This window comes from Nerophis ophidion, linkage group LG09 (genome assembly GCF_033978795.1).
Source record: "Nerophis ophidion isolate RoL-2023_Sa linkage group LG09, RoL_Noph_v1.0, whole genome shotgun sequence".
Classification (NCBI taxonomy): domain Eukaryota; kingdom Metazoa; phylum Chordata; class Actinopteri; order Syngnathiformes; family Syngnathidae; genus Nerophis; species Nerophis ophidion.
The window spans coordinates 47,985,902-48,003,475 of record NC_084619.1 but is presented as its reverse complement, the minus strand read 5'-3'; the positions used below and the strand labels follow the sequence as shown (position 1 = coordinate 48,003,475).

At 40.4% G+C, this 17,574-nt stretch overlaps 1 protein-coding gene across 3 annotated transcripts in view; it reads left to right on the top strand.

Moving 5' to 3' along the window:
- birc6 (baculoviral IAP repeat containing 6) overlaps positions 1-17,574 on the top strand; it is a 191,471-nt gene that overhangs the window by 30,091 nt on the left and 143,806 nt on the right. For all 3 annotated transcript variants that reach the window (XM_061911095.1, XM_061911094.1, XM_061911093.1), the window contains exons 9-12: positions 1,206-1,264; positions 2,598-4,238; positions 5,056-5,205; positions 8,714-8,939. In XM_061911095.1, coding sequence (XP_061767079.1) covers positions 1,206-1,264; positions 2,598-4,238; positions 5,056-5,205; positions 8,714-8,939 — 2,076 coding nt within the window. The remainder of the gene's footprint in view (positions 1-1,205; positions 1,265-2,597; positions 4,239-5,055; positions 5,206-8,713; positions 8,940-17,574) is intronic.

The following is a 17,574-nucleotide window of genomic DNA, read 5'->3' as shown; positions in this document are numbered from 1 at the left end:
CTGTTTGATCAGATGCTGATACTACAGGCCATTCAGCATCCTTTTTTAATGATTTTATTTTTTTTTAAAACAGATCTTTTAAACCTTTTTGTTTTGTTTTTGCTTTCACCAAGATTCATCAGTTTTTATTATTGAACAAGTGATTACATTTTAGGGGTGATCTGGATCACCAGCTGGATAAAGGATTTAAAAAAAAAATTTTTTTTTACTGTTGCAAAGAAGTCCTGGTGAAGGTCTGCACTTCCTGAGTGCTTTTGTAGTTATTTATGCCTGTGTTCATAATTTTTATTATTAGGCCATCATGTCCGTTTACAAAAAGCAAGAAAAACTGCTTAGTTTGTAGTTATTTCCTAATCACACATGCAAGATCCATCCATCCATCCTTTTTCTACTGCTAATTCCCTTTGGGGTCGTGGGGGCCGCTGGTGCCTATCTCAGCTACAATCGGGCGCTACCTCATCACAGGGCCAACACAGATAGACAGACAACATTCACACTCACATTCACACACTAGGGCCAATTTAGTGTTGCCAATCAACCTATCCCCAGGTGCATGGCTTCGGAAGTGAGAGGAAGCCGGAGTACCCGGAGGGAACCCACGCATTCACGGGGAGGACATGCAAACTCCACACAGAAAGATCCCGAGCCCGGGATTGAACCCAGGAGTACTCAGGACCTTCGTATTGTGAGGCAGACGCACTAAACCCTCTCCCACCGTGAAGCCCCACATGCGAGATAAAACACAATAAATGTACTGAGATGGTTGCAAATTCAAAATGCTGACGTCCGTATGAGGTTTATGTAAACGGCAAGTAGACTTCATTATTAATTGCTGTTATTTATTAAATCGTTAAACTAAATGTTATGGAGGAACGCAATTCATATCGTAGCAAGTTTATCTTAACAATTAAAAACGGCAACTGAGATGTCCTGTAGTATCGTCATGCTTTTTTGCAGCAAATTATGATGTTAGTGGCCACTTTATACATTAAAAAAAATCATAAATAAAATAAATTTTTGATGCAAAATAAGTGGCAGACAATGTTTATAAGACTGCTTTCTCTGTCGGCATTTAAGACTTATATATATAAAAAAATAAAACCTATACAAACTCTTGAAATCTGTGTGAGTCACACTTTTGTATGTGTCTTGTGTCATTATTATTATTATGGTGTTTTCCTGACTAATGACTAATTTTCTTTTAGTGATGAACAGTTGGAGGACTCCGACAGTGATGAACATTCCCGGTCCGAGTCAATAACTGGTATGACAAACACACATAAGAAGTTTTATTTGGTATCGTCATTTAGTGACCTCAATGGTAACATTTGTTGGCTTCAATCAGGGGCGTGAAACCTATTTTCACGCCCCTGATTTTCAACCAATCCCCACAAATCATGTGCAACCTTGCAAATTGGCCCAATCCCTGCGGTTCTCCCTGCATGCTTTCATATTGAATTTGTCCCAGCAGCACATCTGTCTAACCATTTAAATGTCACCCAGCTTCACCGGTGGTGATTGTGGCACAATTTTTTGAAAATGCTGCAGCAAAATCAGGCATTTTAGGCCGCTATAAGAATTAAAAAAGCCAGCAAAATTCTGGAAGCACTGATTATTTCACAATAGTGATGTAACAATTACCAGTGTAATGTTAATTGTAAGATTCCTAATGGTTAGTATTACATTTTCAAATTTTAATTATCGTAAAACCGGGATTGAGTACAGTACCACACATAAAAAAAAATGTTTGATTTTGCTAATTTCCTAGAGAATCATCTTCAGTGTCCTAGTGGGTGGAGTGTCCGCCCTGATATCGGTAGGTCGTGAGTTCAAATCCTGCCTTAGTCATACCAAAGACTATAAAAATGGGACCCATTACCTCCCTGCTTGGCACTCAGCATTAAGGGTTGGAATTGGGGGTTAAATCACCAAAATGATTCCAGGGCGCCGCACCGCTGCTGCCCACTGCCCCCCTCACCTCCCAGGGGGGGATCAAGTGTGATGGGTCAAATGCAGATAATTTCGCCACACCTAGTGTGTGTGTGACAATCATTGGTACTTTTGAACTATCATAAATAAATGTTGAAATTTTTTTAAATTGGTTAAAATATTTTAGTATGTGTATGACTACTTTTATAGCATGCTCAACAATACAGTGATAATGATAACCATGGTATTTTGGTCACAAAATACACGATTACCCCGTTATTTGGTTATTACTATTGTTTACCAACAAACTGATGGAAAATTTGCTTTGGAATCAGAAGTCAAAGTGACAAGCAGATTTTATAGTTCGGCCAGTATAGAAATTAATTTGAAAAGTGTTTCAACGACAATAAAAGCTTTGAACAGCTTTGTTCTTAACAAATATAATGTTAAAAAAATGCATTTGCATGCATACATTTTTTTGTTGACAAAATTTAAATTCATTGATCAAGAAAGATTGCTTTTCTTACTGACACATTATTTCCTGGCTTTTGTGGGCCACATATAATGATGTGATGGGCCAGATTTGGCCCACAGGCCTTGAGTTTGATACCTGTGGTTTATACCGTAAGGCGTGTTTGAACTCACTTTATATGTTACCGCTTTTTCAGGCCAAGCGTCTCAGTGGGAGAGCATGGACGTGAGCCTCGGAGTGACAGCGCTCAGCGTACTTCAGCAGCCAGAGGCGTTCCAGTGGGCGGTGGTGGCAAGTGTGCTGAAAGACACAGTCAAAGACTTGGAAGAACTGGGTGCCAAACCTTCAGTGAATCAAGCCAAGGCCCACAACCAGGCCAAAGCAAAGGACAAGGTCCAGGAGCACCATAACATTCCTTTCCCCTGCTTGCTGGCTGGAGGCCTGCTCACCTACCGCTCAATATCTGGCAACTCCACGACTGGCCTGAATGCCACTGTGCCGTCTTCAGATCGCAGTGTATCAGATAGTTCCTGTCGAACTCAGGGTCCTGACCCCTTCCAACACGGGCCTCTTCAGGATCAAGGTCCCATGGAAATAGACACTTGTAATTCACAGACTGCTGCTCCGGAGCAAGGCTTCTCTAACTTGGTAGGTTCTCACCCTCCAAGTTCCTCTTCTCTGTCGCCTGTGCACCGGACTATACCTGTGCTGTTATTGTACAGTATCAGAGAGACGGATGACAAGACATCAGGGCAGGTGTTTGCTCAGATGAACAACCTGATGAGCAAGGGGCTCCATGACGAGGGCTTTACTGTGCCACAGATAATAGAGATGGAGTTTGACTCACATGAGCAGCTTCTTCTCCAAGATCCTCCGATCACGTACATTCAACAGTTTGCTGACGCAGCAACTAATCTGGCTGGTTTTGACGGTCAGATGGACAAATGGAGCACGTTAGCTGCGGCAACTTCCTCTTCTCCGCCTCGACCCGGAGCGCTAGTGCAGTGCTTGAAGTTGCCCAAACAACTGGAAGAGGAGAATCTTTGCGTGGACTCGATAACGCAATGCTTGGATGGCGTCCATCTTCTCATCGTGCTGCAGCCGTGCAATGCTGAATCTCTGAGTGCAACAAACCAAGTTGAAGCTCTGAACAATCTCAACCGCCTGCACTCTGCCCTCTGCAGTCAGCAGAAAGGTGAGCTCCGACATCCAGTAGCTAATGGAGTTGAAGACAACCACCAAGAGGGTACACCACCTCAGTCAACACTCATCCTACCTTCAGGGGATCATCATCATCAGCAGCAGCAGCAGCAGCAAACATGCCCGAGCGTAGGAGGCTATCTTGTACTATATGAACTGAACTACTCTACCCGTATTGTAACCTTGTATGAGGAACCTGTTAAAGTGCAGCAGATAAGTCAACCCTGTGACGCAATTACCTCACTAATATTGCTTCCTCCAGATTTACTTGATAGCCGGGAAGATGATAGTGAGGAGACTCCTGAGGAGACTCCCTCTGGTTCTAAAAATGGCACATCACAGTTTGGAACTAGCCTTACAGTGTCTGACGGTTCTTTGTCACGCAGCGCATGTGCTGCAGCTGCAAGCACTACCTTTGGCTCAGGCCATAAAGAGTCCAAAACACCAGACGTAGATGGTGTTGGCCACATGGTGGTCACCACACAGGCTGGGAATATTATGATCCTGGACTTGTCCTCGTTGGAGGTTCTAACTAAGGTGGATCCACCAAAAAAAGAGGGTTCATTGGAAGAGGTTGACCCCTTTGTCTCTGTTACTTATTGCTCTGGGACTGACCGCCTTTGTGCCTGCACTAAAGGTTAGTTTTCACATGTGGGAATGTCCTTAAATGTATGATGTATGTGAGGCCCTCTACTGTGTGACTGTTCATTTGTGTTTAGAGATTATGCTTAAGCCATTCCAGTGCAGGTCAACACTCTTTCAGTTAGCTACATGCAAAATAGAGGCCAAAACATTTTTTTAAATTCTATATATGTACTGAAATACTATAAACCTAATATCTAGGGCAATACTTGATTTCTGGGATTTAGAATTATTTGTTTTATCAAATATGTATAGACAATATACGGTAAGCATTTTATAATCTTTTTTTTTTTTTTTTTTTTAAATACTGGTTAATGCGATGTATTTTACAGTCAGGTAAAAGAAAATAAGATTGTAGACAGACAGCTAAGGTTTTTAATTTTGATTTTTAATGTGTATTTTTTAAATTATTGTTGTTAAAGTGATTTTTTTATGAATGCATCAACACCTTTTTTTAAAAAACTTGTTAATAGTTTTCTTTTCAGTGTGATCCTAATCATCCTTCGTATCGTTTTTATGTAGGCTGTATTTAATGTTATTCTAATGCCACAAACCCAACAAATTTTTTTACTGCGGACTACAAAATGTCCCTTGGACACCACAGCTGTATTTTGTTGTTTGTTTTAATTTGTATTACTGTTTTTCATCTCAAGCAAAAACTATTAGCTCATATTCTGTGACTTTATATTGAAGTGTTCAGTACTACTTAACATTTTAATGACTATGGATATGTGAAACTTTATTTTGATTTAGATTAGGGGTGCACCAATACAACTGTTTTTACTTGAGTATTGACTTTTTTAACTCTGCAGGTGGAGAACTTCATTTCCTTCAAATTGGAGGTGCGTGTGATGATCTCGATGATGGCGACATGTTCATTGATGGCCCCATTTCTAAAGGGGCTGAACTGTTGCTGGAGGGGACCAGGCCTTCTTCCAATCCTTCAAGCCCAGGGATCACAGGTAGAAATACTTGATGATTGTTGCTTTGTCACATACAGTGAATAAAATAAGCACTTACTTCTCAATACTTCTTTTATACTATGTCAAATACGAATTTAAAACTTTGGTTTAGGTATCAAATTTAATCACGATAAATGTTTTGAGATCATTAATGTATGCACATCATGAGAAGCCACACCTCCCTGTTAAAAAACTGATGAATGTAAGAATGAATATGATGGATTTTAATACAAAAATAATTATGCCACAGTCAAAAAGTTATTTACAAGAAGCTATTATGTCAAAGTAGGGGGGTAACGGTACACAAAAATTTCCATTCGGTATGTACCCCGGTTCAGAGGTCACGGTTCGGTTCATTTTCGGTACAGTAAGAAAACAACAAAATATACATTTTTGGGGTTATTTATTAACCAAATTTGCAAAATCTTCCACCAAAAATATTTTTCTTAGTGGAATATTTGATGTGAAGTACTCGGAACCTTGGATAAGTCAGTCATCCATCCATCCATTTTCTACCGCTTATTCCCTTTGCGGTCGCGGGGGGCGCTGTGCTACAATCGGGCGGAAGGTGGCGTACACCCTGGACAAGTCGCCATCTCATCACAGGGCCAACACAGATAGACAGACAACATTCACACTCACATTCACACACCAGGGCCAATTTAGTGTTGCCAATCAACCTATCCCCAGGTGCATGTCTTTGGAAGTGGGATGAAGCTGGAGTACCCGGCGGGAACCCACGCATTCACGGGGAGGACATGCAAACTCCACACAGAAAGATCCCGAACCCGGGATTGAACCCAGGACTACTCAAGACCTTCGTATTGTGAGGCAGACACACTAACTCCTCTGCCACCGTGAAGCCCTGGATAGGTCAAATTTCATAATAACAATGGTTATGATTCAATATTATGTTTTGAGCAATGACAGTTTGAAAGAAAAAAAACAGCTTCGTTTCATTAGTCAACATTACAAGTTTTTCTAAATTACATTTAGCCTTTAAGCTTTTTTATTTCACTTTTGTTTATGTTTTTGTTTATTTTAATAGTATTTTTAGAATGTGCCGTGTGTTTTTAAAACATTAGCTGTGGGCTGCAAATGGCTTCCGGGGCACACTTTTGACACCCCTACTAGAGATAATAATAAATAAAATCTGATAAATCTATGGATAAAAAGCAGAGCCTGGCGACACATGCACATTTATCATAACTCTCTCGCTCTCTCTGCCTCTGCCCCTCCCTCACGAATGCTGCTGCGTGCACAAATTGTTTTCTTGTTAACCCTTTCTTAAATACATGCCACCCTAACTTAAAATGCCGGACATTTGAGGCTTTTCAGAAACTCCAACCGGACATCTCCGCAAAAGAGGACATATCGGATGAAAAGAGGAGGTATGGTCAGTTTATCGTAGCCCGGTCGCTGTTAGCATGCCGTGTGTTGCCTCTGTGTGTATTGTTTACACAACGTGCGGTAAGCTACTTAAAATATCCGTGCGGAAACTCGTTCGGTACACCTCCGAACCGAATCGAAACCCCCGTACCGAAACGGTTCAATACAAATACACGTAGAGTTACACCCCTATGTCAAAGCTAAGTTCATATTGAGGTGATTAATCAGATTAATTTGAAAACTGTGATTAATCTGATTCACATTTAAAATAATTTGACAGCCCTTCTTTTTATTTAATATTCTTGATTTTTGTTGCTGATATATTTTCTCTGGTAAAATAAACTTTAATAATCATGAACCTTTTCAGGTCTGTCAGTTTAAACTTACAAAATCAGTAGAGGATCAAATAATTATGAACTATCCATCCAGTTTCTACCGCTTATTCCCTTTGGTGTCCCGGGGGGCGCTGGTGCCTATCTAATCCATTGTTAATTTTCTTTTATTATTACAAACCCTGTTTCCATATGAATTGGGAAATTGTGTTGGATGTAAATATAAACTGAATACAAAGATTTGCAAATCCTTTTCAACCCATATTCAGTTGAATATGCTACAAAGACAACATATTTGATGTTCAAACTCACAAACTTTTTTTTTTTTGGCAAATAATAATTAACTTAGAATTTCATGGCTGCATCACGTGCCAAAGTAGATGGGAAAGGGCATGTTCACCACTGTGTTACATCAGTTTTTCTTTTAACAACACTCAATAAACGTTTGGGAACTGAGGAAACTAATTGTTGAAGCTTTGAAAGTGGAATTCTTTCCCATTCTTGTTTTATGTTGAGCTTCAGTCATTCAACAGGCCGGGGTCTCCGCTGTCGTATTTTACGCTTCATAATGCGCCACACATTTTGATGGGAGACAGGTCTGGACTGCAGGCTTGCCAAGAAAGTACCCGCACTCTTTTTTTACGAAGCCACGCTGTTGTAACGTGCTCAATGTGGCTTGGCATTGTCTTGCTGAAATAAGCAGGGGTATCCATGATAACGTTGCTTGGATGGCAACATATGTTGCTCCAAAACCTGTATGGACCTTTTAGAATTAATGGTGCCTTCACAGATGTGTAAGTTACCCATGCCTTGGGCACTAATACACCCCCATACCATCACAGATGCTGGCTTTCGAACTTCGCGCCAATAACAATCCGGATGGTTATTTTCCTCTTTGGTCCGGAGGACACCACGTCCACAGTTTCCAAATATAATTTGGAAATGTGGACTCGTCAGACCACAGAACACCTTTCCACTTTGCATCAGTCCTTCTTAGATGATCTCGGGCCCCAGCGAAGCCAGTGGCGTTCCTTGGTGTTGTTGATAAATGGATTTAGCTTTGCATTGTAGAGTTTTAACTTGCACTTACAGATGTAGCAACCAACTGTAGTTACTAACAGTGGTTTTATGAAGTGTTCCAGAGACCATGTGGTGATTGATATCCTTTACACACTGAGGTCTGTTTTTGATGCAGTACCGCCTGAGGGATCAAAAGTCTGTAATATCATCGCTTACGTGCAGTGATTTCTCCAGATTCTCAGAACCTTTTGATGATTTTACGGACCGTAGATGGTAAAATCCCTAAATTCCTTGCAATAGCTTGTTGAGAAATGTTGTTCTAAAACTGTTCGACAATTTACTTACAAATTGGTGACCCTCGCCCCATCCTTGTTTGTGAATTACTTAGCATTTCATGGAAGCTGCTTTTATTCCCAATCATGGCACCCACCTGTTCCCAATTAGCTTGCACACCTGTGGGATGTTTCAATTAAGTGTTTGATGAGAATTCCTCAACTTTATCAGTATTTAATGCCACCTTTTCCAACTTCTTTGTCACGTGTTGCTGGCATCAAATTCTAAAGTTAGTGATTATTTTCAAAAACCAAAATGTTTGTCAGTTTGAACATTAAATATGTTGTCTTTGTAGCATATTCAACTGAATATGGGTTGAAAATGTTTTGCAAATCATTGTATTCCATTTATATTTAAATCTAACACAATTTCCCAACTCATATGGAAACGAGGTTTTTATATCTAATGTTCCGTATGTTGTACTGTTTGTGCAGGAGTTGACCTCCTGGTGGACCAGCCGTTGACCACAGAAAGCTTGACGTCCCTGGTGGAGTTGACACGCTTTGAAACGTTGACGCCCCGCTTCTCAGCCACGGTGCCGCCATGCTGGGTGGAAGTACAGCAGGAGCAGCAGCAACGACGCCACCCGCAGCACCTTCACCAACAGCACCATGGAGATGCAGCCCAGCACACTCGCACCTGGAAGCTTCAGAGTGATAGGTAACAATGTTAACAAGTTATTCCCCCTGCATCGTTAATATTTGCACTGTCCAGTTGCCATCGAGTCAGTACAATATTGAAGGAATGAGAATGTTAAGTACATTGTAGAGGGCAACATAAAACGAAACTGGCACATTCAACTTAAAGGAAGATAGTGGAAAAACAACTTTCCTTTATATTGAAGCTATTATCATATATATCTGACTTATGACACAGAAAGACTTATCAATCAATCAATGTTTATTTATATAGCCCTAAATCACGAGTGTCTCAAAGGGCTGCACGAACCACAAAACAAACCACTACGACATCCTCGGTAGGGCCCACATAAGGGCAAGGAAAACTCACACCCAATGGGACGTCGGTGACAGTGATGACTATGAGATTAACAAGGAAAAGTCTCCCTGCAGACACTGTCTTTGATTATGTGTCTTTTTCTCCATCTCCTGGTATGAATTGAATGTCACAGATGAACAACTTCTAGATTCAAGGCTGAATCTTCCTAATATCCAGACGATAGGCATGATTTATAACCATTTCAGGGGTGACCAACCTTTTCGAGCCATACATGCCTGGTCTTAGCCAATAACCAAAGCAAAATCTACCACGAAAAATGGCATTACTGTCTTTATTTTAACAAAACATCTTATATATATATATATATATATATATATATCTATATATATATACATCTATATATATAGATATATATATATAGATATATATACAGTGTATATATTTATATACAGTGAGAGTAAAAAGTATTTGATCCCTTGCTGATTTTGTTGGTTTGCCCACTAATAAAGACATGATCATTCTATACTTTTAATGGTAGATGTATTCTAACATGGAGAGACAGAATATCAAAAAGAAAATCCAGAAAATAACTTTCAGGAATACATTTTAATTCATTTGTATTTCATTGAGGGAAATAAGTATTTGATCCCTCTTGACAAAAGCAGTTAATACTTGGTGGCAAAGCCTTTGTTTGCAAGCACAGCGGTCAGACGTTTGTGGTAGTTAACCACAAGGTTAGCACACATATCAGGGGGAATTTTGGCCCACTCTTCTTTGCAGATCCTCTCGAGATCATTCAGGTTGGCGGGCTGTCGCTTGGCAACTCGGACCTTCAGCTCCCTCCATAGATTTTCAATAGGATTGAGGTCCAGAGACTGGCTGGGCCACTCCATGACCTTAATATGGTTCTTCTTGAGCCACTCCTTTTTTGCCTTTGCTGTATGCTTTGGATCGTTGTCATGTTGGAAGACCCAACCACGGCCCATTTTCAGCTTCCTGGCAGAGGGGAGAAGGTTGTCCCTCAAGACTGCATGGTACATGGCTCCATCCATCTTCCCACTGATGCGGTGTAGTAGCCCTGTGCCCTTGGCAGAGAAACACCCCCAAAACATAATGCTTCCACCTCCATGCTTGATGGTGGGCCCAGTGTTCTTTGGGTCATAAGCAGCATTTTTCTTTCTCAACACACGACGTGTAGAGTTTAGGCCAAATAGTTCAATTTTGGTCTCGTCTGACCATAGAACCTTCTCCCAATCACTTTGTGCATCTTTGAGGTGATCATTGGCATACTTTAGGCGGGCCTCCACATGTGTCTTCTTAAGCAGGGGTACCTTTCGGGCACTGCAGGATTTTAACCCATTGCGTCGCAAAGTGTTGCCAACTGTTTTCCTGGTGACTGTGGTCCCAGCTGCCTTGAGGTCATTCACTAAGTCCTGCTGAGTGGTTGCAGGACGATTTCTCACAGTTCTCATGATCATTGCAACACCACAAGGTGAAATCTTCTGTGGAGCACCAGATCGAGGTCTGTTGATGGTCATGTTATACTTTGTACATTTTCTAACAGTTGCACCAATGGTTGTTACTTTGATTCCCAGCATCTTGCTAATGGTTTTGTAGCCCATTCCAGATTTGTGCAGGTCAACAATCCTGTCTCTGAGGTCCTGAGAGGGTTCTTTTGTCTTACCCATGTTGGAGAGCTTGGAATCTGTCTGAGTCTCTGATTAGGTGTCTTTTATACAGGTGATTAGTTAGAACAGGTGTCTTCAATTCAGTCTTCAATTCCCAAGTTGATTGGGAGTGTCTAGCTGCTCTGTGAAAGCCAGAAACCCTAATGAACAATAGGGGATCAAATACTTTTTTCCCTCAATGAAATACAAATCAATTAAAATAATTCCTTAAAGTTATTTTCTGGATTTTCTTTTTCATATTCTATCTCACCATGTTTAAATACATCTACCACTAAAAGAATGATCATGTCTTTATTAGTGGGCAAACCAACAAAATCAGCAAGGGATAAATACTTTTTACTCTCACTGTGTATATATATATATATATATACATATATATATGTATGTATATGTATGTGTATATATATGTATCTAAAAACATTTCCGGTACCAAAATATTGGTATAGGGACAACTTTTAACTAAAGAAATCTTACGATACATTAAACATTTTTCTTACTGCAATTTTGTCCTCAAATCAAATAGTGAACGTACGAGACAACTTTTCTTTTATTAGTAATTAAGCAAACAAAGGCTCCTAATTGAGCAGCTGAAGTATGCAGTAACATATTGTGTCATTTTCCGTTCTATTATTTTGTCAATATTCTACAAGCGGTAGAAAATAAGTTATTAATCTCCTTGTTCATGTACTGCTGACCTTTTCTTTTAACATGCACTATTTACATTTCCGTTAAAATTTAATATTCACTTATTCGTCTGTTGTTTTGGATGATACCACAAATTTGGGCATCGATCCGATAGTTACAGGATGGTCATAATTTAAGTCCTCATGTGTCCAGGAATTAAAATTCCTGAGTTTATAAACATAATATAATTTTTTTTTAAACGAAAAAAGATTTTGTGATGCTAAAAAATTATCAATGTAATCATAGTAGTATCGACTAGATAAGGTCCTGTACTTGGTATCATTACCGTGAATGTCAGGTGTAGATCCACCCATGGCATTTGTTTACAGGTGTGTAGTGATGCATGTTTAGCTATCCCTCGTCCTGCAGGGCTGATACTTGTAAGAAACTTACTATATTTGTCGCCACGGAGGCGAAGATTAGTGATTTAGAAATAGCTAAAACACTGCAGACTGCGGCTGGACGTTAGCTGTTAGCTAGCTAGCCATGTCTTAAAGCACCTCTTTCTGCGGGCCTTTCGGTGTTTTCGCTTCACCTTTATCGTTAGTATTTAAGCCAATGTGTGTCCATTTTCCCTTTTTTGTCTACACACAATGTCTGCTTGTAAGTTCTCTGTGATTGTTTGTTGCCGAACATGCTCATTTGCTCATAAAACCAGCAATGTCACGACGTGATAACGACCCGCCGTCATGCTAGGGCTGGGCGATATGGCCTTTTATTAATTTCTTGATATTTTTAGGCCATGTCACGATACATGATATATATCTCAATATTTTGCCTTAGCCTTGAATTAACACTTCATGCTCATTATCACACCAGGATGATAATTCTATGTGTCTACATTAAAACATTCCTGTTCATACTGCATTAATATATGCTCATTTTAAACTTTCATGCACAGAGGGAAATCACAACTAAGTAAATGTACCAAAACTGTATTTATTAAACAGTTATTAAGCAGTGGCACACACATTCATGTAATTTCAAAACAAAAAGTGCAAGATTGTCGGAGACATTTAAAAAAAACTATTATTCACTTTTGTGCATAATGTCACTAAAGCACTGGTACTTTTTAGAGGCGGTATAGTACCGAATATGATTCATTAGAATTGCGGTAATATACTATACCGGTATACCGTACAACCTACAGACTGTGGTGAAATAGGCTGGCTTTGTCGCGTGAAGAAGCCTACAATTTTTGATTGTGTTTCCGCTCCGTATGCTGAATGGCAATGTATGATATATATCTCGATATATCTCGAAGACTGCGAGCAAGCTGAGCTGCTGCTCATATTTCTAGAACGTCAACGGGGTCATACTGATGTTACTAGTAGTTGACTTGGAAGTGTTTATTAAAATTCGGGGAGACTCCGCTGCATTATAGTCACATATAAACACCTTTCTGCTAACTCGCACCGTCTCCTCTCTGCCTGCCTCTGCTATGAGAACTGACTCCATGCGCTCTGAATACTCACTGCTGATTGGCGGTTACCACTCTGCGTGTAACCAATCAAGTTGTGTGGTTGGGACAATGCTGTGTGCTGCAGAGATGTACTGACAGAGGCAGAGGCAATAGGAAGTGTAGCAGCTTGATAAGACTTTAGTTTAGCACCATATGATAACATAAATATATAAAATAAAGTCAAACACAAATAGGGCAACAAGAGAAATATCCTACACTTTTCTGAATTAAATCTACAAACCCCGTTTCCATATGAGTTGGGAAATTGTGTTAGATGTAAATATAAACGGAATACAATGATTTGCAAATCATTTTCAACCTAGGATATGCTACAAAGACAACATATTTAATGTTCAAACTGATGAACATTTTTTTTTTTTTTGCAAATAATAATTAACTTAAGAATTTGATGCCAGCAACACATGACAAAGAAGTTGGGAAAGGTGGCAATAAATACTGATAAAGTTGAGAAATTCTCATCAAACACTCATTTGGAACATCCCACAGGTGTGCAGGCTAATAGGGAACAGGTGGGTGCCATGATTGGGTATCAAAGCAGCTTCCATGAAATGCTAAGTAATTCACAAACAAGGATGGGGCGAGGGTCACTAATTTGTAAGCAAATTGTCGAACAGTTTTAGTACGACATTTCACAACGAGTTATTGCAAGGAATTTAGGGATTTAACCATCTACGGTCCGTAAAATCATCAAAAGGTTCAGAGAATTTGGAAAAATCACTGCCTGCAGGCGGTGATATTACGGACCGTTGATCCCTCAGGCGGTACTGCATCAAAACAGACATCAGTGTGTAAGGGATATCACCACATGGGCTCAGGAACACTTCATAAAACCACTGTCAGCAACTACAGTTGGTTGCTACATCTTTTAGTGTAAGTTAAAACTCTGCTATGCAAAGCAAAACCCATGTATCAACAACACCAAGGAAAGCCGCTGGCTTAGCTGGGCATGAGCTCATCTAAGATGGACTGATGCAAAGTGGAAAGGTGTTCTGTGGTCTGATGAGTCCACATTTCCAAATTATATTTGAAAACTGTGGACGTGGTGTCCTCCGGAACAAAGAGGAAAATAACCATCAGGATTGTTACAGCCGCAAAGTTCAAAAGCCACCATCTGTGATGGTATGGGGGTGTGTTAGTGCCCAAGGAATGGGTAACTTACACATCTGTGAAGGCACCATTAACGCTGAATGGTTGCAGGTTTTGGAGCAAAATATGTTGTCATCTAAGCAACGTTATCATTGACGCCCCTGCTTATTTCAGCAAGACAATGGCAAGCCACGTGTTACAACAGCGTGCTTTCGTAGTAAAAGAGTGCGGGTACTTTCCTGGCCCGCCTGCAGTCCAGACCTGTCTCCCATCGAAAATGTGTGGCACATTATGAAGCGTAAAATACGACAGCGGAGACCCTGGACTGTTGAACGACTAAAGCTCTACATAAAACAAGAATGGGAAAGAATTCCACTTTCAAAGCTTCAATAATTAGTTTCCTTAGTTCCCAAACGTTTGAGTGTTGTTAAAAGAAAAGGTGATGTAACACATTGGTGAATGTGCCCCTTCCCAACAACTTAAGCTCATGTTGCAGCCATGAAATTCTACGTTAATTATTATTTGCAATAAAAAATAAAGTTTGGTTTGAACATCAAATATCTTGTCTTTGTAGTGCATTCAACTGAATATGGGTTGAAAAGTGTTAATTATAGGTGAATAAACACAACGTCTATTCTGGTTCACAACTTTTAATCAACTGCTCCACAGGGGAAAAACAGGAAACACTTTACACTTCCCGCCCTGTCTATGCGTTAACCCAGTATATGGAGAAACATGTTAACAATCTCCCTATCTTTTATAAATAAATATAAAATAAATTGCACATGTTTCTTGAGAACAAATACATGTCTTTGTAAACAACAGAAACAACACAATGAACTTAGGTAAGAACCCATTTTTCTTCAAAAGCATCAAGGGTGATGCCCCCTTTTTCGTAAGACAGTCAGCCAGTTGAGCTTTTGTAGCTGACCAAAGCACTTTTTGTATTTTTCTGTTGTGAATTAGTCCTTTGATGGCACTTATATCTAACTGAAGCCTTTTCTCTGTGACCTGTTTTGTTGATTGAAGAGCATCATAGAGGGAATGATTATCAGTCACACAAACTAACGCTGGACCATTTAGACCAGCGGTGCCAGTAGTGAGCTCAGAATAAAGGGTGGCAAGAAACATAGCATTGTCTCTTCCATCCGACATGGCAAGAGTCTCTCCAGCAAGGGTGCTTCGCACCACACGTCGAATCCTCTTGGACTCCCAGAAAAGGGGGCAGAATTTACCTCCTTTTCCCATTAGGGTGATCAACATGCCCCCTTGTGTACCTCCATCAGGAAGATTTCCAAATGAAGCATTGCTGAATACAGTCAGGTTTAAAGCATTATCATTTCCCAAATGTTGAAATTTTAAAGTCACTTTTTCAGCTTTCAGTTTATGAACTAACTTATTAGTATTGTGAATTGATTGGACAGTCGCATTCTTTAGACTAGATGCCAGACCCCAAGAATCAAACATTACGTCAGGTCTTGTCTGTTTTGCAACCCAGAGTATCTGTCCTATTTTTGTTCTGAGTTGTTCTTTTTCTGTTTCATTAAGAGGAGCATCTCTTTCTAAAACACGGACTGGCTGTAAGTGAATGGGGTGCAGACTTTGTTTTTTTGTAATGTGCCTATGGCCAATGACAATTGAGCCACAGATGACCCCTTTCTGTAGAAGCTAACTATTTATGGCCACTATGATCTTAGTACCGTAGTATATTTTTTATGGTCACATATGGGACGTGAGTCACATGGTTTTTACCATCATCACCGGAATTAGTAAACTCAGCTGTTCAGCTGGCGGTTTTTTCCTGCTTAATAAAAGAGGGGGTAAACAGGCAAGTCCTTTAGCTGCCGCCTTGTTTAATCATATATTTCTGCCTTTGCACATGTCAATATTTACTTTTGTATTCATAATAAATCAACACAAAATCCGAACTTGGGCGCAATGTTCACGGAGTCTCGTATGGGAGTCTCATATGCTTCCTGTTGCAGATGAGCGATGATGGTCATGGACTTGTGGTTGAGGGAAGAGTTGTTTGATGTTGGATGCCAGACAATGTCTAATTTGTTGCAACAGTCAGACATTCAGTCATAGTTGCAGTGCTATGATATATGTGCTCGCAGGTCTGTAACAAAAAACGAGGTAAAAAATGGTGGTCCAAGAGGAGCTTTGAAAGGCTGAAATTGTGGGTATCACAGGCCCATATAAATATCACCTTGAGCAAAACAATTAACAATGCACTTTTTGTAATTGCTATGCTGAAGCTAGGGCGTGAGGCCTGTTATAAAATCATTAAAACATAAGTTGAAACCTAAATTCACCTCAACTACCACCTGGGTTTGAACTCGCGACTTTTTGCTTTGTAATTCATGTCCTAGTCGCGTTTGGGTAAAATTTGATTGGATGTGCATTTTCATTCTATCCATCCATCCATCTTCTTCCGCTTATCCGAGGTCGGGTCGCGGGGGCAACAGCCTAAGCAGGGAAACCCAGACTTCCCTCTCCCCAGCCACTTCGTCTAGCTCTTCCCGGGGGATCCCGAGGCGTTCCCAGGCCAGCCGGGAGACATAGTCTTCCCAACGTGTCCTGGGTCTTCCCCGTGGCCTCCTACCGGTTGGACGTGCCCTAAACACCTCCCTAGGGAGGCGTTCGGGTGGCATCCTGACCAGATGCCCGAACCACCTCATCTGGCTCCTCTCGATGTGAAGGAGCAGCGGCTTTACTTTGAGTCCCTCCCGGATGGCAGAGCTTCTCACCCTATCTCTAAGGGAGAGCCCCGCCACACGGCGGAGGAAACTCATTTCGTCCGCTTGTACCCGTGATCTTATCCTTTCGGTCATGACCCAAAGCTCATGACCATAGGTGAGGATGGGAACGTAGATCGACCGGTAAATTGAGAGCTTTGCCTTCCGGCTCAGCTCCTTCTTCACCACAACGGATCGGTACAACGTCCGCATTACTGAAGACGCCGCACCGATCCGCCTATAATAATTTACATTTAACATGCGCTTCTTCACCCAAAACACCTCCATGTTTCAATGTTAAAGGTTTGAAAAAATAATTTTGAAACGTTCAGCAGGGCTAAGCGAAAAGCAAAACAGGCCGTGTTTTGCACAGGTATGCTATCACCTATACACTACTGCCATCTAACGTCTTGGAATTGCAACTGCATGCACTTGCACTCAGAAATGTAATAAATAAACAAGATATGACAGCTGGACAACAAAGCTAGATAGATAGATACATAGTACTTTATTGATTCCTTCAGGAAAATTAAAATTCCAGCAGCAGTGTACAGAGTTGAGATCAATTTAAATAAAAGTAAAAAGTAAATAATGGGGGTTTAAATGGAAACAAAATAGAGAAATATTACAATAAGAATAAAAACTAAAAAGCAACAATG